Source organism: Sebastes umbrosus, chromosome 22 (assembly GCF_015220745.1).
Source record: "Sebastes umbrosus isolate fSebUmb1 chromosome 22, fSebUmb1.pri, whole genome shotgun sequence".
NCBI classification, from domain to species: domain Eukaryota; kingdom Metazoa; phylum Chordata; class Actinopteri; order Perciformes; family Sebastidae; genus Sebastes; species Sebastes umbrosus.
This window is the reverse complement of record NC_051290.1, coordinates 3,434,899-3,460,590: the sequence shown is the minus strand read 5'-3', so window position 1 is coordinate 3,460,590 and position 25,692 is coordinate 3,434,899. Positions and strand designations below refer to the sequence as shown.

At 39.8% G+C, this 25,692-nt stretch overlaps 2 protein-coding genes across 2 annotated transcripts in view; both read right to left on the bottom strand.

Moving 5' to 3' along the window:
- Positions 1 to 17,885, bottom strand: part of LOC119481301 — a 36,942-nt gene extending 19,057 nt beyond the window's left edge. The window contains exons 1-2 of the mRNA XM_037758087.1: positions 17,205 to 17,885; positions 1,122 to 3,738 (exon numbers count right to left, since the gene is read on the bottom strand). Of these exons, the coding sequence (XP_037614015.1) occupies positions 1,122 to 3,738; positions 17,205 to 17,365 (2,778 nt within the window). The 5' untranslated portion in view covers positions 17,366 to 17,885. The remainder of the gene's footprint in view (positions 1 to 1,121; positions 3,739 to 17,204) is intronic.
- A 1,887-nt stretch (positions 17,886 to 19,772) lies between these two features.
- LOC119481313 (type I phosphatidylinositol 4,5-bisphosphate 4-phosphatase-A-like) overlaps positions 19,773 to 25,692 on the bottom strand; it is a 6,758-nt gene continuing 838 nt past the window's right edge. Inside the window, exons 2-7 of the mRNA XM_037758102.1 lie at positions 23,527 to 23,714; positions 22,905 to 23,011; positions 21,869 to 21,980; positions 21,708 to 21,760; positions 21,534 to 21,624; positions 19,773 to 21,387 (exon numbers count right to left, since the gene is read on the bottom strand). Coding sequence (XP_037614030.1) covers positions 21,244 to 21,387; positions 21,534 to 21,624; positions 21,708 to 21,760; positions 21,869 to 21,980; positions 22,905 to 23,011; positions 23,527 to 23,714 — 695 coding nt within the window. The 3' untranslated portion in view covers positions 19,773 to 21,243. The remainder of the gene's footprint in view (positions 21,388 to 21,533; positions 21,625 to 21,707; positions 21,761 to 21,868; positions 21,981 to 22,904; positions 23,012 to 23,526; positions 23,715 to 25,692) is intronic.

Here is a 25,692-nt window from a genome sequence, read left to right as displayed (position 1 = left end):
GTATCAGAAAGTTTGTTGAAGGTCATCTCAGCAGAGGTCACTATCAGGTATAGATCAGGACAAAAATACACAAGCTGAGACATCTGGAGTAGGCAGGAAGATGTAGAAACTGGGGAGAGGAGGGCATTTTGTCCAGGAAAATTGGACAAAATGTGAAATGCGGAGTCCCAAAAGGAAAAAAAAAATCTTGCTGATTGTGTGGTTCATGAAGGGTGATGCTGGTGACTTCTGGTTTATGGTATTTGTATCAGTAATTGGAATTCCTTTTCGGGACACAAAAGTACAACAAATACAAATACAAATGAAAAAAGGGAGTTTGGCTCCATAATAGCCAGTATTACAAAATGTTGATACCTACCGTTAGACAACCACTAACAACGATTTCAAAAAAATTCAAACTGAATATACACTGTGGGACAATAACCAAAAAAAAACAGACAAAAGGGAAACAGCCATCTTCAATTAACTAGATCTTCAGAAATTGCGGATTGTTCTTCGTCACGTCTTCTAAGCCCTGGGTTCCAACAACCGTCTCAAGGTCTCATCTCGTTTTATATCCAATTATGCAACAGTAATTAGTTACTGTAAATCTGGCAATGGCCGTATACCAGTGACTTTGATTTCCATCTGACTAAACTATACAATGATGCTCTAACAACAGTTTCAAGGCAATCAAATCACATGTAAATCAGACATTGTAACCTCCAATAACAGACAAAAATAGTTAGCTGTGACTGGCACCCTTGAAACATTTTGGAACAAAACATTTTGTTTGGAGTAAAACCAAATCAGTTAATAATGTTATAAAATCTCTCCCAAAGTTTGCAATCCACCCTTGCTTTTGTAAAATGGTAAACAGCTTATAGGTTATGTGGTGGCGGGCTACTTACTAGCATTTCATAGTAAATACTGATCCATTCAAATTCAAGGAATATTTTACAGAAATCCTTTCAAATAGGCCCTTAGACTTGTTTCAACATCAAACCTTTCAGTACTTCCCCAAAAAGTAAAAAAATTAAACAATTTATATTGGTATTTTACAATCCAAAATAAAAAATTTAAATACTGAAATAAACAACCCACAAAAAGGGAGACAAGACAGAGTGCAGACTTCCACTCACCTTCATTTGAGTACATTCTTTGTTACACAGACAACAGGTATGTGGAAAGATTCTCGGCGTCTCCGCCGCATAGTCATGCATCATGGCCGCCGTTGGCTGACCCTTGGAGACTGCCGTCTTTGCCGGAAGCTGCCTGTTGGAAGGTGTCGGGGTCAGATGCATGAGGTTCATCAGGCCCGGGATTAGCTGAGGCTGAGCTGGAGGAATAACGATGGGGTGATGACCACCTGGACGTTGCATGGCGCCAGCGATGCTGGGTATGTGAGAAGCAGGGGGAACTGATTTCGCAGCAGGAAAAACCTGAGGCCACATGGCTTGCCCCGTCTGTGATACTGCCTGCTTCTGTGTCTGCTGCTTCTGTATCTGATGCTTCGATTGTTGCTGCATCGGCTGCTTCTGCATCGGTTGTTTCTGCTGCATCTGCTGCTTCGGCTGCTTCTGCATCTGCTGCTTTGATTGTTGCTGCATCTGCTGCATCGGCTGCTTCTGCTGCATCTGCTCCTTCTGTATCTGCTGCATCGGCTGCTTTGATCGTTGCTGCATCTGCTGCATCGGTTGTTGCTGCGATGACTGCTTCTGCATCTGCTGCATCAGTTGTTGCTGTGTTGGCTGCTGTTGCATCCGCTGTTGCATCTGCTGCATCGGTTGCTTCTGCTGCATCTGCTGCATCGGTTGTTGTTGCGTTGGCTGCTTTTGCATCTGCTGCATCGGTTGCTTCTGCTGCATCTGCATCTGCTGCATCGGCTGCTGCTGTGTCTGCTGCATTTTCCTCTGCTCAGCAACGATTGACCCTTGTCCTGGAATTTGACTCTGATCCTTAGTGCTGCTGGCGACATTACTGCCAATGACCACAAGGCCAGGTCGGGTGGGATGCACACCACGGTACAGAGTGTTGGGTGGTTGGGCATTCGACGTTGACTGGCGATCTGCCTCTGGTTCTTTCAGAGGTACGGGTTTGGGAGCTTCAGACTTGAGAACTCTGATGTCTGTGTCTTTCTTTGGCAGAGAGAAAGAGCTGAGGATTGATTGGAAAGTCTGGTTTGGTTGGGTCTGCAATCGTTTAGTCTGATCATTGCTTGGGGGAGCCACAGAGCTCAGTATTGAACTGTAAGAAGAGCTGAGACTGGAAACAGAACTTCCCTGGTCACGTGAAGAACCAAAGGCACTGCTTTTCACCTCTGTTGTAGTTTTCTGTAGTGGTTCTCGACTGTGTCTGTTACTGTCGTAAGTGTTCATTGGCAGCATACTCCCACCACTGTTAGCTCTACTGCCACTGGTCCTTCCAATCTCATCCCTAACCCCTCCAGTATATTTGCCAGTATGTCCATAGTCAATCACTTTACTCGGCTGGAGAACAGACGATATTTCCTCCTGGTGCATCCTTGCCCCTCCAGAACTACTCAAACTGCGACAATGCATTCCACTCACACTACTGGCGGGTTGGGGTTCGGGGCAGGGTTTTGACTGAACTGCAGTTGCAGCTCTCTTTGTCTTTTCATAGCGGATTTCCCGCAAGATGAACGGCAGGTTAGCAGGGGTGATCTGGTCTTCAGGGTAGGAGATGAGATGTTCCAGGTCTTCTTTTTCCAGTCCAAATTGGAGAAGGATGTTAGAAGCTGATTCAGAGGTGTACTTGGGTCGACCGGACTCCGCAGTGGCAGCAGGTTTGTCCGGCACTGGATAGTCAAAATCGCCCAACCCTGGAATGGACTGCATATCACGTTCTCTTTCACTGGGGGCATTAAACCTACCGTCACCACCACCTGCATAGTTAGACGAAGCAGATGAATAAAATCTAGAGGGGTCATTTGCAGTGGGCTTTGTGTAGTTTGATGACCAGTCCAAGGAGCTACTGCCAGTTTCAACGCCTGAGTGTCTTTGTCCTAGAGAGGCAGAGCTTGAGGACATTGGGTAGGAGGCCATCCCTGTGCCTGAGGAGAGAAACTCATCTCTTCGAGTGCTGGTAAAGTGAGTGCCCTGGTCCATGGGCTGTAGCATCGGCTTGCCAATAAGCCTCACCTCCTCTCTGGCTCTGCTAATATGCATGTCTATAGACCTCTCTATGTTATCATCTATTATGGCCCTACTCTGTTCAGGCCTGTAGCTCATCGACTGAGGCAGCAGCGAAGGGAGCATTCCACCAGAGTTGGCAGGAGTCACAGAAGGAGCTCCAGAAGAACTGAAGCTGGAGCCAGGTCCAAGGTGAGAAGTTGCCATCCGAGGGTCCCTCTCTGCCTGTGTACTGGGGAGTCCATACTGCCCCTGGATGGAACTTTGGTTCCCAGAGGCATAGGGGTTATACAGGGGATGGGACATGGTGTTTGCAATCTTCAGAAGGTTAAGGAGATTGATAGCCGCCGCAGTTGGGGAGGGGGGTACTCTGGGTATGTAGGGAGCAGATGTGTTGGAGTTGGCTGTCAAGGTCGCAGCTCGGTTGCCAACAGCGAGAGCGTTGTTTATCTGCGTCAGTGCTAGCTGGGCTTTCAGTTGAGCTAGCTGCAAGGAGGCAGCCTGCTGGCCAATCAGGAGCGAGCTCCCTGGGAGCCCTCCAAGTAGGGGGCTCGTTAGGGGCCCTGGAGCAGGAGAAGGGGCACAACGCTCCGATAGCAATGCAAAGCTGAAAAGTTAAAAAAAAAAACAAAGGAGGGGGTTATTGAATGGGACTGGACTAAAGTTTCTTGGATGGGTGAAATCCATCATCTGGATGTTCTTGTCTTGAGTTGTCCATTCTGGCGCCGTTTTGACACACATTAGTTTTGTCTATTTCATTTCCAGGTCTTCCCTAGCAAGAAAAAACAGAAGAGGCAAAGGCAACAAAGCATAGATGAAGAGAGAAAACAAGGTCAGTACTGTTAACAGGGAACATCCAGAACAGACACAAACTCATTTATTTTCTTGTCATTAATACTGGCACCAGTAGACAATGCAAAAAGTAACATCTCACAACTGCAATTTCCATTTCAGAAGGTAACATTAGATCATCCCGGAAGATTCAGACAAGCCTGAAAGCACTGAAAGAAAGTCAAAAACCTCAAACCTAAAAAGGTCCAAGAATCACAGAAAGAACTTCTGCGAAGTGTGTTTTTCAAAAATGAATATCCACACTTCACATTCCAAAACTTTCCAGGAACATCTACTCTTTCCCCTCCACCTATATCCGATTACACAGAGAGACCAATTTCTTGCAAAGTTTTTCATTCAGAAGGACGAACACAGAGATTAATGTTTTTTAGGTGACAAATCCAAGGTCAGAGTCTGGCACAACTGGCACAAAGCAGCAACTCTCAAAGCAGCAGAATCCCCAAAACTATGTCCAACACTGAAAAGAAGGTAGGTACAGGGTCCGTGTACGTTTTCATAGTTTGTTTATTGGATTAACTCCAAAGTGGCAGAAATGACAAAGCTACTTGTATTTTCCGTTCCTGCCGCCACCAAGAGACAACTTTTCCGGGAAGAAGGTGGGCTGCGGTTCCAGGAGTCGAGCCTTCAGTTAGTGGTTAGCTGTAGCAACTTGCATTCAGCCAGCACAAATCAGCGGCAGCGCTGGAGCTAAAGGCCCTGACACACCAAGCTGACGTACACCCTTGGCTGACTTGACTCTCTGTCAACTGGTATGGCGATTTGCAAAGGGGTCCCTTTACCTCTGACCTCAAGATTTGTGAATGAAAATGGGTTCGATGGGTACCCACTAGGGATGCACAGATACCACTGTTTTTCAGACCGAGTACAAGTACAAGTACAAGTACAAGTACTTACATTTGGGTACTCGCTGATACCGAGTACCGATACAAGTACTTCTTTGTGCCAAAAGACCCTCGTTAACAGCCAGCTGGAGGGTGTGAGCGACACACGGCAGGCTGGGAAGTCCCGCATACGAGGCGGTGCGCCGCGACCGGCTCTAGGTCGGCTTGGACAGCGCTCCCCGCCCGGACTTCGCCGCACCGTGGACAAAGGGGTCGCTGCGCCCTCTCTCCCCGCCGGGGAGGGCCCCCTGCTCCCGGTGCGACTGTCGACCGGGGCGGACTGTTTTCAGTGCACCCCAACCGCGTCGTGCCGCCAGATCGGGGCTCGGCCCACGTAAAAGGCGCCAGGGGTCTGCGGCGTTGTCGGCAACCAACCTGACCCGTCTTGAAACACAGACCAAGGAGTCTAACGCACACCTGAGTCAGAGGGTGCAAGCAAAACCCTGTGGCGCAATGAAAGTGAGGGCCGATGCGCGCCAGCTGAGGTGGGATCCCGGCCCAGCGGCGCCAGGCGCACCATCGTAAAGTGGTATCGCTGCCATTGCATTGGAGCCGTTTTGCGAGTACATGAGCACAGTATCGGACCCGAGACTGGTATCGGTGCATCCCAATACCCAAAAGTCTCCCCTTTACAGACGGACACAGACAACTTTATGATAATCACATGCAACAATGCAGTTTTTTGCATGCAGTATAAATGTGTTATATTCCACAAATTGTTTCTGTATAGTGGGATGCCTAAAGTCTTTTCTAAAGTTTTCTAAAGTCTCTAAAATAACAAGTAAAATTACTACTTTATAATATTATTTCTTTCTCATAATACTACAACTTTTTTTCTCGTAAACTTCTGACTTAATTCTCATAATATTATGACGTTTTTTCTTGTAAACATATGACTTCATTCTCATAATATTATGACTTTTTTTCTCGTAAACTTCTGACTTTATCCTCATAATATTACGACTTTTTTTGTCTTGAACTTCTGACTTTATTCTCATAATATTACGACTTTTTTTGTCTTGAACTTCTGACTTTATTCTCATAATATTGTGACTTTATTCTCATAAAATTAAGACTTTATTCTCATAATATTATGACTTTTTTTGTCTTGAACTTCTGACTTTATTCTCATAATATTACGACTTTTTTTCTCTAGATTTTTATATCTGGTTTATTTTTTTGTACTTTAAACTAGTAACTTTTTTACTGCCTTTTACTAACAAGTTTTGCACTATGGAACTGTGATGCTGGGAACTTGAATTTCCCACAGGATCAATAAAGTCACCATCTATCTATCTATATTATCTATTATATATTATATTATATAAATATTATATCTATTATATTACATATATATGTCAGTGCTTGTCTGTCAGCTCCATATTCTTGCCCCTGAGCTCTAATATATCTAAACTAACATTAGCAGTAACTAGCATGCTGCTGCTAGTCATGCTGCTATCGTTGGTCTCCAGGAGGCCCGGTATAAACAAACAATAAACACGGTTTTCAGGTGACTAACATCAGCTGCAGCGACTCTAACAACGCCGTGTTTCTCTCCGTGTCTTTATAACAACGTCTCTTGTTTCATACCTTCTGTTTATCTGTGAATATCTCGCGTCTTGGAGGCGTTGAAGCTCATCTTCATCTTCAGGCTGTTAGCAGGAACTCCAGAGAGTCAAGTCAACTGATACTGAAACCGGAAGTCTGTGGGGAACTTGTGTGTGGTGTCACGCCTTCAGAGTAAAAGTAAAAGTTTGGAGAAGATCTGAGATTGAGATTGCAACCTGCTCTCATCCGTAATAAAAAAAGTCTTAATATTATGAGAATAAAGTCAGAAATTTATGAGAAATAAAGTCGCAATATTATGAAATAAAGTCAAAAGTTAATGAGAAAAAAAAGTCGTAATATTATGAGAATAAAGTCAGAAGTTTAAGAGAAAAAAAAGTCGTAATATTATGAGAATAAAGTCAGAAGTTTAAGAGAAAAAAGTCGTAATATTATGAGAATAAAGTCAGAAGTTTAAGAGAAAAAAAAGTCGTAATATTATGAGAATAAAGTCAGAAGTTTATGAGAAATAAAGTCGCAATATTATGAGAATAAAGTCAGAAGTTTAAGAGAAAAAAAAGTCGTAATACTATGAGAATAAAGTCAGAAATTTATGAGAAATAAAGTCGCAATATTATAAGAATAAAGTCCTATTATGAGAATAAAATCAGAAGCTTATGAGAAAAAAGTCGTAATATTATGAGAATTAAGTCAGAAGTTTACGAGAAAAAAAGTTGTAATATTATGAGAATAAAGTCAGAAATTTATGAGAAATAAAGTCGCAATATTATGATGATAAAGTCAGAAGTTTAAGAGGAAAAAGTCGCAATATTATAAGAATAAAGTCCTATTATGAGAATAAAATCAGAAGCTTATGAGAAAAAAAGTCGTAATATTATGAGAATAAAGTCAGAAGTTTAAAAGAAAAAAAGTCTTAATATTATGAGAATAAAGTAATAGGTTTATGGAAAACAAAGTCGTAATATTATGAGAATAAAGTCAGAAGTTTACGAGAAAATAAGTCGTAATATTATGAGAATAAAATCAGAAGTTTACGAGAAAAAAAGTTGTAATATTATGAGAATGAAGTCAGAAGTTTATGAAAAAAAAGTATTATATGAGAATAAAGTCGTAATATTATGAGAATAAAGTCAGAAGTTTAAGAGAAAAAAAAGTCGGCATATGAGAATAAAGTTGTAATATTATGAGAATAAAGTCAGAAATTTATGACAAATAAAGTCGCAATATTATGAGAATAAAGTCAAAAGTTTATGAGAAAAAAGTCATAATATTTTGAGAATAAAGACAGAAGTTTATGAGAAAAAAAGTTGTAAGACTTTAGGCATCCCACTATACAGAAACCATTTGCAAAATATAACACATTTATACTGCTTTCCAAAAAATGGCATTGTTCTTGCCCAAACTGCATGTGATTATTATAAAGTGGTCTGTATCCGTCTGTAAAGGGGAGACTCGTGGGTACTAGGGATGCACCGATACCGATACCGGTATGTCCGATACTGTGTGATTTCATATTACTTAGGGAAAAGTAGTGTAAAAAATACTCTACTACTAAGTGTTGTGTTGGCTTATTTCATTTACTAATTAAATGAAGAAGGGGGGGGGGGGGGGGGGGGGGGGGGAAGCAGAAGGTTAGGAGTGCTATCATTATTCACACATTGGCGCTATTCTCACAGAAATTCAGTTAATACAAAAAATAAAATAAATATCAAAATCAAAAATAAATCAATAAATCAATAAATGACTTGATAAATAAATACATTTGTCATTAAATGCAGCAAAAATTATATAAAAATTTTTTAGCCATTAATTAATTAGAAATTTATATTTCTGTTTTAATTTACTTTATTTATTCATCTTTGTATTAAGTCCCTTATTTATTTAATCTCCTGTTTAATTTCCCCTTTTATTTATTCATGTATTTATTTTTGTTTGATTTTCAACTTTATTTTATTTATTTATTTATTTCTTCGAATTTTTTTGCAAAGGGAAAATCGTGCAGAAACAAATAAATAAATGCATAAATACATAAATAAATACAAATATTTAAAAATTAATATAAAATAAATAAAATATAAATGTAAATGATTAAAAAATAGATGCATGATAAATGCAAAAATATTTTTTTTAATTAATACAAATAAATACATAAATAAATAATACGGAAAATTAAACAGAAGAGTAAATAAATAAGGAAATTATTTGAGTAGCCGGCTCCATGAAAAGGACCTGCTCCTTAGGTAGATATAAACAGCTCATTCTAAGGTAACGAAAACACAATGATTCTTATTTTCAGGTGATTATACACTAAAGAATATATACTTATTAATATCATATTCTATTTCTGCCAATAGATCCCACTAAATAATACACACTGGTCCTTTAAAAGAGAAGTGGTAACCTATTTCCTTACTTCACTAAACATTATGACAGGCCTTCCTTCTAGAAAGGTATTAACATCATTAATCATTAATCATTTTGAAGTTATAGGTTGTCTTATGCAACATTAGTGTACATTTCTATTTATGTGTGTACGTGATTCTTCTGATTTTTAATTCATATCACATAGAGTTACATACTGACAGACTGTTGAATCAACACTTTATCAAAAGGTGATGATGAATATTTTCATTAAAGGATCATTCTCTGTTGGGGATTGCAGCAAATTAATAATATATCCCCATTATCCCCTCCCCCGGACCGCAGGGCTTAACGCCTGACCACGACACGACAGCTGACTGGCAGCGCTCCGGCCGTGAGTGTGTCTGTGTACGAGTGTGTGTGTGTGTGTGTGTGTCTGTGTAGGAGTGTGTGTTTGTGTGTGTCTGGAAAGGGAGGTTGAGCCAAAAGATGTTTATTTTCGGCTGTCATCGCTACCCTGACAGAGGCTCATGGCGGTGACCTCACCATGGAGCACACACAGAGAGACACACATACTGTATATGGAGGACGGAACCTGCATAAATAACTTGATAAATAAATAAACATGTCATTAAATGTAGCAAAAATATTTAAAAAAATAAATGTAGCCATTAATTAATTGATAAAATGTAACAAATTGATATTTCTGTTTTAATTTGCTTCTTTATTTATTTATCTTTGTATTAATTCCCATATTTATTTACTCTTCTGTATAATTCTTTAATTTCCCCTTTTATTTATTTATTTTATTCACTTTAAATGTATTTATGTATTTATTTTATGTATTATTTATTTAAAGTTTTTTATTTATTTATTTACTTTTGCAGTTATTTTTTTATCTTTGCAATAATTTTTTATTTATTTATTATTTTTCTAAATTTATTTGTATTTATTTATTTTTTCATTTATTTGTATTTATTTATTTTTTCACTTTTTATTTATTTTTTGCAAAGGGAATAAATAAAATACATGTAAAATACATTTTATATATATATACATATATTATCATGTAATAATACTTATATAATAATATATTTATTGGTTCGATTTTGTATCATTAATCTGAATATGAAAAGTAAAAAGTGGGGTAGTGGGGTATAAAATGGCATAAAATGGAAATACTCAAGTAAAGTATCTTAAATTTGTACTTAAGTGCAATAAAATAAAGTGCTTAAAATATATATATTTTTTTACTCAGGATGTGTAGCTGTGAGGCTAATGATGAACAGTGTTTACTCATTACACACACATTCATCTGTGTCCCCACATGAATGTGCAGCATCTACCTCCCCCACCCAATAACACAAGGTCAGATCCTCTCTGATGATCGCAACAATTCTGGCTGGAGGTAACCTGACCCCAGATCAGTGATGACAGACGGCGGCCGGTCGCCAAGACTGACGAGGAATGTGAAATCTCAAATTAGTATCGGTCTTCAACCAGGGGATCTTTCCAGAAAAAACATGGCTCTTATTTCCTCGACTTGGCAAAACTGAAAAACTGGGCAGGGGAGATTAGTGAGGAATGTTTTACCGTCCCAACATGATGTCTGACGAGATGCTGCTGAGCAAGGCACTCTGTCTTTCAGCCTACCAAACACACCACACTGGTTATACTGGGCAGTTGAATAAATAAAATACCACGGCGTCGCTACTACAGTCAGGGCTCTAAACTAACTTTTTTTCACCATCCTCCTGGAATTTCTTTTGAAATATCTATATATTTTTTTAATACATATTTTTAAATGTGTGTATTTATTAATTTGTAATTTTTTTAAATTTCTGCACAGTTTTTCCTTTGCAAAAAAAATAAATAAATAAAGTTAAAATAATACAAATAAATACATACATGAATAAATAAAAGACAAAATGAAACAGAAGAGTAAATAAATAAATAAATTCATACAAAGATAAATAAATAAAGAAGCTAATTAAAACAGAAATATCAATTTATGTCACATTTTATCAATTCATTTATGGCTACATTTATTTCTAATATTATTTTTGCTGCATGTGAAGACACATTTATTTATTTATCAAGTAATTTATTTATCTATTCATATATTTTTTGATTTTGGCAGGTTCCGTCCTCCATAAATACCCATCCCCTCCTCAAATCTCTTGTTTCTTACTTATACCATTTTTTTATTTTTTTTATTTATAACGTTTTTGTTGTTGTTGTTGCTTTCAGCTTATTTAGCACTGAATTAATTTCTTCAGAAAACATCTGGTCAAATAGTTGCTGACACATTGGTCCTAATCAGGCCAATCAGATTAAAGATGCCGAATGCCGAAGCCTCCTTGGCCTCGCAGCTTCCAGGTTATGTGGTTACTTCAGCAGCTCCTTGGAGTCCCTGCGGCTCTCGGCAACACACCCAGTGATAGATGGGTTTAAACCATCACGTACCGGGGACAGGGAATACACGGTAACCCACACCAGGAAAACCCTGCTGCTGCTGCTGCACATGTCAGGGTCATAAATCTCTCGGCAGCGTCGGCGGTTTAACACGCTTTGATATTTTTCACGGAGTAGACGAGGAGAGGGGAAGGAGGAAGACGAGGGGTTAATCTGGTTGGAATTCATTTAAGTTTTCAAGGAAATTTTAATTTCTTTAAGTAATTTAAGTACATTTTGCTGATACATACTTTTACTCAAGTAAGGTTCTGAATACTTCTTCAACTACTGTCAAAAACGTACATCCTTAAAAGATGATGACGACAAAATGAAAATGTTTAATTCAACATGTGCACACGTCTACATGCCGTATTTGCTTCCCTTGTGTGTGTGCGTGTCTGTGTTGCTGTGTATGTGTGTGTGAATACTGTGAGAGCGGCTGGCAGCCTCTGAGGAGCAGTTATCAGAGGGGCTAATAAACGCTGATGAAAATAAATCGCCGTCGGCTCAAACGGAGAGTTGTAGTCACTCAGCACCACAAGGCCTGGACATCTCTCTGTGTGTGTGTGTGTGTGTTCGTATTACCCATGTTGTGGGGACATAAACCTGTTTACACAGTCACATTGTGGGGACACGCCTTCCAAAGGGGGTCGAAATGCACGTCACCATAATGCAAATCATGATATTCTAGGGTGAGGACTTGGTTTAGGTTTAGGGTTAGGATTAGGTTAATGTTAGGGTAAGGGTTAGGACTAGGCAAGTAGCAGTTATAGTTAGGGTTAGGGTAAGTCTCCAGGAAATTAATGTAAGTCAATGAAACGTCCTCAAAAGTCATGAGAACAGGGCGTTTCATAATTTTATGTATGTTTCATTGCACTCCAGTATGTACATGTGATGTGTGATGAATGATTATATATATATAGAATATATATATATATATTCTATATATATATAGAATATATATACTGTATATAGAGCTGTTTTTAAGTCTTTTGGGGAAAGTTCAATTTCAAGTGTCAAGTCTTGTGAAAGCTAGACAAGGTCTTCCTGGCTTTGTATTTTAACAACATAATGTAACAATTTAATGTAACAACGCAACATAACAATGTAATGTAATGACATAATGTAACAATGTAATGTAACAATGTAATGTAACAATGTAATGTAACAATATAATGTAACGATGTAATGTAACAATATAACGTAACAACATAATGTAACAATGTAACAACGCAACGTAACAATGTAATGTAACAATGTAATGTAACAATGTAGGATAATGTAATGTAACATTGTAATGTAACAATTTAATGTAACAATGTAATGTAACAACGCAAAACTTCAGATGTGTGTTTTTGACTAATCAGCTGTACTTGCATAATCTGTTGTGTCGTTTCATTTAAAACAAAACATTGTTTTATAAACTCTTAATTTATGTTGTGTACAAAAATCTGAATTTGTAGAGTAACTAAAGCCGTCAGATAAATGTAGTAGAGTAGAAGTAGAACTTGGCATGAAAAGAAAAGACTCAAGTAAAGTACAAGCACCTCAAATTTGCACTTAAGTACATTACTTGAGCGAATGTTATAGGGATTATATTTTCGCTGGAGCGTTTCTTTAAATACCACTTGAGCAATTACACAAGTAGACACAAGTAGACTATGTGAGACGAATGAGACGGACAGCTGAAAATGACAGTGATACTGCATCATGTAGCACAGCATTAATATGTGTGTGTGTGTGTGTGGGTCTAGTTCGAGTTACATCATCCCGCCTCGGCTTCATTTACAGCTGAGGAGAGTTTTCATCACCACTGAGGTACAGTATGTGTCATTCCGTCTCAGACACACAATATTGATGGCGTATCAACTGATATGGTGAGCCAGCTTCAAGACTTTTAGGAGACTAAAATGATACCGTTCAAACGTCGGTCATCTGCTGCCAGAAAAAGCATGGTTGGGCCCAGTGACATGTCTGAGAGCGAGGACTGATCTATATGTATGAATGTTCTTGCACACTTTCAGCTTGCACATAGTCCTCTTTACTAATAGATGTTATTTTGTTTTGTACATGGAGAACAACCAGACATATTAAGCGGTGGGTCTGCGTGAAATTTTGAGTGTCAAACACTTAATTTCTTGCATTCTGGTGAATTTCCATGCACCAATTTCTGCCTTTTCTGCCTGTCATACTAGCTTGTCGCAAAGGAGGCTAAATAACGCTCCAAATCTACGCCAAAGAGTATAGAAGCAAAGAGACGAAACTCCGGTGTTTCTTTTTTTAAAACAACAGCCATTGCCGCCGTTTTGGACTGAAAACGAGTACTATATTTACAATATTTTTATGTTCAACACAGGCCATTTCGGTAGAATATAACAATAGAATAGAATAAGTTTGTTTTACGTTTGTACGGCACTTTTTAGGCCGACGTTTTTACTGGCATTTGGAAGTCGCTTTAAGTCCAAATTGGCGGAAGTGTAGCTTTGCTGCTGGCCGCTGATGTTGCAATGGAACGACAATTGACTTTCACTTCTTGGCAATATACTGTACGTTCTTTGCTTGCGCTAAATTTTGGCGAGTAAAAACTGTCATGGCCATTTTCAAAGGGGTTTCTGGACAATATCTGTCATTGTTTTGTGTTGTTAATTGATTTCCAGTAATAAATATGTACAAACATTTACATAATGCAGCATATTTGTCCACTCCCATGTTGAGTATCAAATACTTGACAAATCTCTCATATAATATAACAAAGCTCTATAAATAATACATTTGCCGTCTGACTTATACTGGTTTTATCACTGCTAAAAATATTTATTATTGAAGGAGCGAAGAAAAACATCAATATAACAGCTGATTCCAAACTTGTAGTGTAGAGTTAAAGAAGGCGATACAGAGATAAGAAAGAACGACACTGTCAGATGTATTTTATATTTTAAAATGTAATCAAGTTACTCTAAAAGTGTCTTGAACCTGTGCAAATATACGCCGTGTTTTCAACAACAAAAAAGTACTTGTTCTTGTACTCTCTTGTCTTGTCTTCTCCCTTTTTTTCTTCTCGCACACACACAGTTTAAAAATCATGTCACTGACTTGCGGCTTTTCTACGATGACGTCCCGTCCACAGCTATCACACTTAATAACCCGATTCTGAGGCTGGACTGGCTGCTTTGACCCAGAAACTCTTTTCATAACCGGATGAACTAATGGAGTCCAACACAAAGTGAGCCGATCGTCAGGAGATCGCTGGGCTCAAACACACAACGCCAACGCTTCACAACTGTGTGATTTATAGCACAGATACTGTACTGAGGAAGTGACTTTATTTCCAAACCACCATACATGTAACCTGATGCTGTGGGTGTTTTAAGTTTCTGCTTTCAAACTCTAGAATATCTGGTCATGAGATTATGAGCATCTACATTAAAACAGACACACTTTGTGGAGGAAACGCAGCAGCTGCACTTTTAAATCCACCTGTTCTCTCCTGCTAACACACATACATTGTGACAATCACAACTGCCATGTTGTAAAAACAGAGACCATCTCAGAAATTTACGAGGTGTTCGGTCGTATGTTGAGTGTGTGCGGTGGGCTAAATGTGTGCGGGACGTTGTTGAAGTACAAGGTCAGTGTGTTTTTGAACAGAAGGAGCTTTTAGTTTCATATACTACTCAATATATTTTATGATATCCAGATAATGGATCATATTTCTTTGTGTAATGAGTAAAGGACGCCTGTAGCCGTCATTGGAAACTGTTTGGAAAAGGGGCAGGCTCTTTCAAAAGATACTTGGCAGGTGATTGGATGAACCATCTGTCAATCAAATTAACAAAAGCGAAACTAACTAACATCGACCATGAGTGCGGATTACGGAAAAACTACTGGCCCGATTTTCATGAATCTCTGTGGAAGGGTGTAGCATCATGGGGAGGATACACACATTATTTTTCACTTTCATTAACATAACACTCAAACACACAACCCAGCTGATGTGTGTGTGTCAGAGAGACAGAGAGGTAATGGCCGGAGATCCGAATGAAAAGCTCAAATATAAACGACAGGCCGCCACACGGATATAAATCTTATCGGAGCAATAACAAGGAATAGAAAAAACCTCGAAACCCTGTATGTATGTGTGTGTGTGTGGCTGTAAATCAGGTTTCATATGAATTGTGCTACAAGCATCAGATAACAGAGCTGTGATAAAACCTGAAAATAGAGACAAGAAGGACACAGAGGTAAATCAGATTTACTCACACTCTCACACTATAAACACTCCTAAATCCAGCCGTCTAAATCCACAGCAACAGAGAGCTCAGAGCAAAGCCTTGCTTCAGACCGAAGCTATTCACACCTCTCTCTCTCTCTCTCTCTACCACACACACACACACTTATAAACTATTACTCTTTTCTATCCACCTTTACCTTCTCGGTTTATTGATTAAATCTTGTCCCCATCACTCCACCACTTTTCCCATCTCTTCTACTTTAGCTCACACACAGTCGGAAGTCATCTGGTTTATTCCATCATCCCATAAAAACCCAGCCAAGGCCCATAATGGCATCGAGGCATGGGATGGTAACACACTCACAAACACACACTAACACACACACACACACATAGTAATAAACGCCTCCCCAGCGTCCGGCTGTCCGAGGAAAACTATTAAAAGCTTTTTTGGGACTTAATGGTTGTACGACCTACGAAACAATTGTTAGTATTTTGAAGGGAGTTTAAAAAAAACGTGACTCCTGTTCTTTAAAAGTAATGAGACAGTAGAGTCATACAGTATGCTAGTGCTTTTCGAAAGACACCGTAGTTGGCGGATATACTCACATTTAAAGACAGATAATCTAAATTCAAGAATTAATACCTGAAAAGTATAAAGTGAAGTGAAAAAAAGATTTTTTAAAGTAGTTTGGCTTTCAGTGTTTTTGTTGGTGATGATGATTAATGACTTTTCTTCAAAACCAACTGAACATTTTTATGATTTGTTTTAGGGCTGCAACTAACGATTATTTTCATTATCGATTAATCTAGTCCATCCAAGATTCACAAAGGCCAAGATGATGCCTTTAAATGTCTTGTTTTGTGAGTCCAAAACCCAAAGACATTCAGTTTATGTGATGTAAAACAGAGATGTTTTTGAGGTAGAAAACAGCATTTTTCTGACATTTTTTTTTGCATGAAAAAATGACTTTAAATGATTGAATACGAGTTGAATTCATGCTGATCATCTCGAAAAAAGAGTTAAATTCGTGTCTATGTACACAAATCAATACATTACATTTTGAGATCACAAACTGCTGTGCGACTGGGCTGTGTACGGCTGGTTTAAATGGCATCCATCTCTCTCTTGGATGAATCAATTCCATCTTAAATCACTTGAACAAATCTTCAGAAACCTGTTCCCGATGTGGTAGCTTTGTGCCCGTAGAGTATGTATGATATGCGTAGCTGAAAGAAAAACTTCTAAAGCCTTGGATTTAGACACACGAGGCCCTCAGACATACATACATACATACATAACACTCAAACACACAGTTGTCTTCTTGTTTTAGCTTTAGGGTCAGCAGCGCTCGCCAGGGTTAATACCAGGGGGCTATTTCACACTTGCTAATTGCTCCATATGCATACATGGCCACACGAGAATGTGGTCACTTTGAACTCACTGTGGATGGTAGACAACAACACCAGCATTAATCAAATGTACATGGCTGAGACTGCCCAAGGATTCTACCCATTAAAGGGGATTACCATTGTCGTACCAAGTGCATGCTCATCGGGGAGATCTCGTTGGGACTCTAAATTATGGAGTACGGTCTAGATTTGGCCATTAATTAAATCCATTACATTGCTTTTGTGTTATTGTTTTAGTAGGCAGAGGCTAATATTTGCATGCTAGCTGGATTCTAAAAGTACTAAAAGTTTGTAAGTTAATTTCTTTCCCCTTACCGGCGTGCAGGGTCGATGGCGTTGCTGCTGTTTGAGATGTGGTTGGTTTTACCCGCGGCCAAGTTACGGGTGCCGCTGTTGATCTTCGACGTTTTTGGGTCACCTGCGTCTGCTGAGCCCGGTTGTTGCAGAGAACCCCGGGCCTTCTTTTCCTCCAGCATGGCCAAAAGTATACACACAGATACCCGCAAACACGCACACAGACATATAACCAATATGCACTTTCTTAACGTCTTAAGACACACACATGTAGCACACGTCTACTTTTGAGTCTCTCGTTGGGAAGCACTTCCAAATCCAAAGATAAATCCCCAAATTTAAGAAGTAAAAAAGAAAAGTTTTCTCCTGCTATTTTGTTTGAATTATTTCCATGTTTGCAAAGAAAAAAAAGAAGTTTTGTCCGCAAGTAATTCCAGCGGAGAGAATTCCTGAAGTAGCAAAATCCTCCCGCAGTCCTGGGAAATTAAGGCAATGGATCCGCTTTCATGTGGTGCTTGCAGCAGATCATTATAAACCAATTTTAGGCACGGAATAATAAGTTAAAAGTAACGAGGTGAATCTTCCCAGCTCAGCAAAAGTCCTCCGGTATTCCCGTATTGTGGAATTTCAACCCAGGTGTTCCGGAACTCGAGTGTTTTGCATTTCCGAGGGCTTAAAGCCATTAATGGCTCACTCAGCGGGATCTGAGCAGCGAGAGACTGAGAGGCGAATCGGGAGGAACGCTGCACGACACGACACACTTCCCTCTGAGCCAGCAGCTGGACAGATAGAGAGAGACATAGAGAGAGAGAGAGAGGGAAAGAGATAAAAGCAAGCGAGAGAGTCTTGAGGGCAAGAGAGAGAGAGAGAGAGCGAGAGTGAGAGAGACAGAGAGAGAGAGAGAGAGAGAGAGAGAGAGAGAGAGAGAGAGAGGGTGTCTACTACTAAAAAGAGAGTCACAAAATATCACTTACTACTTAGTTTTACTGTACCAGCACAAGGAAGTTCTTCAACACCCAGGCTATTAGAGGCATTTTGATGGTAACAAAATGTTTGAGTTGAAAGACCCATCATTAAAACCGTAGACTGTATATAAGACGTGGATGTAGTCACCGTGACGTCACCCATTGGTTTGTGGACTGCCGTTTTGAAGCCTCAAGTTCTGCATTTTGGCCGTCAGCCTCTTGGTTTTTGGCCGTCACCTTCTTGGTTTTTGGCCGTCACCATCTTGGTTTTTGTCCGTCACCATCTTGGTTTTTGGCCGTCACCTTCTTGGTTTTTGGCCATCACAATCTTGGTGTTTGGCCAATGCCATCTTGGTTTTTGGCCGTCACCATCTTGGTTTTTGGCCGTCACCATCTTGGTTTTTGTCCGTCACCATCTTGGTTTTTGGCCGTCACCATCTTGGTTTTTGTCCGTCACCATCTTGGTTTTTGGCCGTCACCTTCTTGGTTTTTGGCCATCACAATCTTGGTGTTTGGCCAATGCCATCTTGGTTTTTGGCCGTCACCATCTTGGTTTTTGGCCGTCACCATCTTGGTTTTTGTCCGTCACCATCTTGGTTTTTGGCCGTCACCATCTTGGTTTTTGTCCGTCACCATCTTGGTTTTTGGCCATCACAATCTTGGTGTTTGGCCAATGCCATCTTGGTGTTTGGCCAATGCCATCTTGGATTTTGGCCGTCACCTTCTTGGTTTTTGGCTTACATCTTCTTGGTGTTTGGCCATCACCATCTTGGTTTTTGGCCGTCGCCATCTTGGTTTCAGATAATAAATATTTAACTAATGTTATCAGAATGTAATTGTTAACGTGTCTTATCAGCTATGATACAATATATAATTTATAAACTAATTATTTCGCATTACACAAACTATTTTTTTTATATTAACTTTATTTTACTATAAAATAAATTATAGCATGGTAATAATTAGTAAACATCATTAATTATCATTTTATTGTTTGTTAACAGTAAAATAACTATTAACTAAAGTTTAATTAACTATCAATTTATCATTTATAAATGACTGATTATAAAGTGTTACCAAAAATCATATTAATATTATATTGGTGGACAGAATAAAGCTTACTAGTGGTATATTGTATATTAATACAAATACTTCATTCACATTCAATAATAAAGAGTAAATATTGAATGAAGATCAATTACCTATTTTTGAATTTATTGAAATATATGATGAACAATTAAGATGTTTAGTATACTCGCTAAAACAAATTAGTATTTGTTTAATACACAGTGTTCTCTATAATTAGCATTTGCTTTAATTTAGGTTGTTTTAACCTGCTTGTGAGTTTTACAGCTTCCAAATATTTCACAGGGTGTCAGCAGGTAACTTTACTGTTAAAACCAAATAACGCCAACTTCAGGTCAGTTCATGCATGAGGGTTTTAGTGGTCAGGGAGCACAGATGGGACCAAACTTAAATAAGAACATTTACTTTCAATAGTAGTAATATTTTCCTTTATACTGTAGATATGCACTGTAGATTGTGCATCCTAAACACAAAATATTCTGACAAAAAACACCAACACACATAACCTATAATAGAAAAAGAGACATTTGAGTCAGAGGACGTTGTTAAAAGTATTACTTTGTTTCACGATATACAAAAAAACCCCAAAACAATCCATCCACCGGAATAATATTGACAAAAACATACAGTAGTAGTAGTACATCAGTACAATGTAGTGCAACATGTTTCACAGTCAGCGGGTACTTACACTGATCAGCCACAAGGGGGAAGCGACAGCTCTGATAATAATTCTGTACAGTCCAAAATAATCAACATCCCACTGAATATATTTACACTTTAACAGAGAAGGAGACTAGTTTTACTGGTGTGTCAGCAGAGTTTGAGTCAAATAAAACAGATGTGAATTAAAAAGAGAGAAGATAAATAAATAAATCATTCTGTGTGTGCTTCTATGTTGATTTCTGTCAAGTAAAACGGCACTTTATAAGTTAAACGTTTAGCGGAATATGAAGTCTGAAATCTGCATTTCCAGTCCAGTTTAGAAGATCAGTTATTCTCTTTGATATGAATAATTTTTTAAAGAAAGAAAACAAAAGTTAATGCCCCAAAAATCCATGTGCGAGATGATCTGAACACTGACTGACTTTGAGAAATACATAAAGAAAATAATGCCACTCAATCCTGAATTAATGCCCGGCTACTGATTTATAAATTCACCCCCATGTAACATCGTCTATTGATTGCATTTCCCTCATCATATTACGCATGTTATCTTGTTGTTATCTAACGAAAAATGCCCCAAACCAAAATACATGTGTTGTTCCTTGTATGAATTGTATTTAAATGATATGTGCATTTTGACTTTATGTGATTATTGAGATGTTTTTAGTACATTTTAAGATATTTTTTTGAGTCATTTTAATGCAACGTTCTGTTCAACTAAATAAATCAGCTCAAATTTTAATTAAATTGCTGAAATATCTGTTAAAGGAATAATTTGACGATTTGGGAAACACTTTTATTCGCTTTCTTGCCGAGAGATAGACGACAAGATTGATACCGCTCTCCTAACTGGCTGAAGCTGCATATTTACCGTACAGACGTGAAAGAGTGTTATCAACCTTCTCTAATCACACGCAGTTTTTCTTATCATTTTGTATTTTGTATTGTTGTGAACATGACAGCAGCACCAAGATCTGAAACAACATATTAGTGCAACAAAATAGAAAACTAACGGGTCAAAAACTAAATAATTTAAACTCTTTCTTTCTTTCTTTTGTCCATCTTTGTCTGACGTCTTCATCTCAAACTTTTTCTTCATTCAACCTCTTTGCAAACAAACCGTCCCCAATTTATGATGTGAATAGAAAACAATTATCAGCTCATATTTGCTGTAAATCCAATCTAGCATGAATGTGGAGTTTAATACCTTAAATTCATCTTTTCTTCTCTCTTTGTCTCATCTGTATCTTTTGTCTTTCCCTCCCTCTCTTCATCCACTAGCCCTCTCACCTACCTACTTTCCTTCCTTCCTTTTCCTCCCCCTTTCTCTCTCTCTCTCTCTCTCTCTACGTGATGTTGGATATGGGATCGCTGATTTTCAGACACCTCCAGTAGATGGTTCTCGCCATGGTGAACAGAGCGAGCAGGATCAGCAGCACCCACGCAAAGTAGATCCCTTTAGATTGCTGGGCGGGCTTCCACGTACCAACCTGAACACACAGACACAAACACATAATGAATGTTTTTCAACGCGGTTCTTCACAACGCTGCGAACAGAACTTCTGAAGGCAAAGCAATCGACCCGTTCCGAACCAGTTATTCAAATGTCTTCTCACGCACAAACATAAACACACACCATAAGTCCTGCAGTGGAGGCGGCGAGGACGACGAACAGCAGGAAGCACAGCAGGCTCCTCCTCCTGGGGTACCGTCGACCAATAGAAGAGCTGGAAATAAAAAGCCAGAATAACGTTTAATAGTCAAACTAGCTGTTGGTGGGACCGTTTTGAGGGGAACTGTTGAGGCTTACACTTTTCGGCAGTGTGGACATCGGGCCAAGGTCCGGTCTGAAAACTCTGTCCACTGGAAGAGAAACAGGAAGTGAAACGTCAGTGACATCATTCTGTAGACGACAAAATATAACAAAGAAGTGAAATTTGCACCGTCAGTTATAATGTTTGTGCGTCCTACCAGGAATGTATTGGAGCAGTGTCCACAGATGATCCTGATGCCGACGGGCTGATGCTGCGGTTCAGGACTTTCCCTGCCGATGTGAACCGGTCCCAGGTTGATGACGCGTTTACTGGAAGAAAAAAAAGAAAAGCTGGTTACACTTCAATGTCACGTAAATTCAGACCACACAACACAACCCTGACCACTTCCACTTCAACTGTATATAACACGCATGTCTGTATAAAGAAGTGTGAGTAAAAGTCTTCTGGTTCCTCACATGAGTTCCTGTTTCTGGCTTGTGATCCTCTCAGTACCTTTTTTTTTAAGTGTGCTAGTTTTAAACTGTGTTGTATTTAGGTAAAGGTTTGTCTTCTTGCTTCTTGTGTTTAGACAACAAACATTTGAGAATTTGGCTGAGGAGCTTTGGTGTAAGTCAGCACATACTTGAGATGGCATATAGGAGCCTGGCTGAAAGCATCTTACAGTTTAATATGACTGCTTGGTTTGGCAACTTGAGTGGGAAGAACAAAAACAAGCTTTCCAAAATTGTTAAGATTGCAGGGAAGGTGGTTGGAAAGCCACAAAGGCAGCTCTGTGATATATTTGCTAGAGCGGTACTCAGGAAGGCCGGACAGATATCTGGAGACGCTTCACACCCACTAAACTCGGGAGTTTGAGCCGCTCCCGTCTGGCCGTGGATTCAGGGTCCCGAGGGCGAGCCGGAACATATATAAGAGGTCTTTTATTCCCCATGTCATACAGGTACTGAATGCAAAATAACCAACTAGACCATGCTGTCAACCATCAGACCAAATTTGAAGTTCCTAAGTTAAATAGTTTCTGAGTTCTGCCCCGGAAACGAAAGTGTGACACGCGAACGGACGGACGGAGAGCTATATACCCCCGACTCCGTTGTCGTGGGGTATAACTCTCATCCGTGACTGTATTTTGCTGAATGGCTGTTGGATGAATGTATTCTTCTGCAGAGATGGTGCGATTACAAGCCAAAACTGAGACGGGTGGAAAATAATCCCACTGTGTTTCTGTCTCTCACCAGTACGGTCTGGGACAGGCGATCCTCTGCGACGTGACTTTGCAGATTAGGAGGCAGTTACACGGACAGCGGACGTACTTCTTTCCAACAGGAGCGTTCTTTATCGGCTACAGAGAGAGAGAGAGAGAGAGAGAGAGAGGGAGGAAGACACAAAGAGGAGAGAAGAATAAGAAAACACATCAAGTTTCAGTGTCGAGGTTTTCCCACATTTTGGGGTTTCTAAAATAGTTCTCAGTGGTATTTCATCAGCAGAAATTCAGCACATCTTCTCAGATGAGGCGAAGGAAAGACACTGACACCAATATCTGGTTGGTGACACTCAGTCGGATGTTTTATAGTTTCTGCCTGCCTGCAGTCTGCCAGCTTCTAACGTTAGATAAAAATGCAACATATTTCTATGGGAAAACTGAACCGCTGCAGCCGCAAAACAAACATAAAAACCATATATAAGAAATATATAAACATTTTAATGCCACAGTATGACGCAGGAATCAAATTTTGGTGGCAGCCCTAAAGAAAACTTGTTGTATTTAGGGATTAGAGGACAAATCTGGTCCAGAGTCCTGCGATACCCCCCTGAAGAAGCCTACTGTGCGTCTGGATCTCCCTCTGGTCGACTCACCGTAGCCTCATTGCAGATGCTGCACTTCACCACGTGCTGGTGCGTCTTGCCCTCCACAGATATGGCGCTCTGACAGACCCGGCAGCTGATGACCGGAGCGCTGCTGCTGTCCGGGCTGCCCTGTGGCGAGTAGGGCGGCGGAGGCTCACCTGGTGCCACCGAGCTGGGGAACGGCGCCAAACCTGGAGAGAGGGACAACCAGGAGGGAACAGTTTAGGTTCAGTTTACCACCCTTCATGAATCCTGGGACACCCCCAGTGATCTTTGGCACTCTCCCGAGGGGTGCCCGGACCATAGGTTGGGAACCACTGGTTTAAACTTTCAGCTACAACGTCAGGATATGAGTGTCTTACCATCTCCGTTTAAAAACTTGCTGGGTAAACCCTGATATCTGACCACACATTTGAGGGCAGCTTTTGATTTTTGTTTAGTCCCAGAAAAATGTGCATGAGCTCTCAACAATTACAACTAGGGATGCACCGATACCACTTTTTTCAGACCGAGTACAAGTACTTACATTTGGGTACTTGCCAATACCGAGTACCGATACGAGTACTTCTCTGTGCCAAAAGACCCTCGTTAACAGCCAGCTGGAGGGTGTGAGCGACACACGGCAGGCTGGGGAGTCCCGCGCTGCAACCGGCTCTAGATCGGCTTGGAAAGGCTCGGGGCGAAGGTGGCTCGCGGCCGCAGTTTTACAGCGTTTCCCGCCCGGACCTCGCCGCACCGTGGACAAAGGGCTCGCTGCGCCCTCCCGCCCCGCCGTGGAGGGACGGGGTGGCTCGCGGTGCGACTGCCGACCGATGCCGTCTGTCCTCAGTACGCCCAAACTGCGTCGTGGCGCCAGATCAGGGCTCGGCCCAAGTAAAAGGCGCCAGGGGTCTGCGGTGATGTCTGCAACCCACCCGACCCGTCTTGAAACACGGACCAAGGAGTCTAACGCAATCGCGAGACACAGGATGCAAGCAAACCCTGTGGGGCAATGAAAGTGAGGGCCGGTACGCGCTGGCTGAGGTGGGATCCCGGCCCAGCGGGGTCGTGCGCACCAACATAAAATGGTATTGGTCCTGTTGTATCGGTGCCGTTTTGCGAGTACGAATACGAGTACATGAGCACAGTATCGGACCCGGTATTAGGGATGCACCAATACCCGATACTGGTATCGGTGCATCCCTAATTACAACGCTTCGAAAACAAGTTGTATCAATTTATCAACATATCAACACAAACAGTCAGATTTTGAGCAGCAATACCTGCTGACAGTGACTGAAACTGGTTGTTCCTCTATGTCCTAAAACCCAAATACAGTTTCAAGTACTTGAGTATCCCCACTGTTGTATCCAGACTAAATGTCTCACTCTTTATTTGCTCTTCTTCTTCTCTTAATCTCTGCGTTAGCTCTTTCTTTCTGTCTTCTTGTGTCGCTTCTTATTAACTGTGAACTTCTTTTTCACACCCTCCTAGAAGTTTGTCCTTTGGGCGTGTCACACTCTGATAATGATAACTGATGTAATTAATGTACCATATTTGCTGACCTATGCATGACTCACTGGAAGTAGATTATGTTGATGTGGAACAGTATATCAGCTGTTATGATTTTTTTTTTTTTTTTTTTTTAAATAAACCAATTAAGTAATTTATTTAAAAGCAAAAAACTGCCCAATTTTCCCAGCTTTTCTTTCATTGTTTTATTTTATTTTGTTTTTATTAATATTACTGCTGTAGATATTTAAGATTGTGCTAATTTTAACTACTGCTGCTCAGAAAAAAACTCTTAATCCTCCAATTTATTGACATTATATGACATTTTTTAGACTAAAACAACAAATTATTTTGATAATTAACCAATTAAGTAATTTATTTTAAAGCAAAAAACAGCTTTTCTTTAATTGTCTTTTGTTATAATTAGCTGAGTATTTTTAGGTTTTAGACAAAACAAGTAAAATTTGAAAATGTCACCTTGATTTATCAATTAATTGTGAAAATAATCAGTAAAATGCTCCCTAACAGTGTCATACTATTATATATATGATGCTTTAGATGGTTATGATTGTGCTAATTGTAACTACTACTGCTCAGAACTACTGCTTTTGATAATTAACCAATTAAGTTGTTTTAACATGTATGTGTGGCTCCTGTTGAAGTGAACAGAATAGACCTACTCTG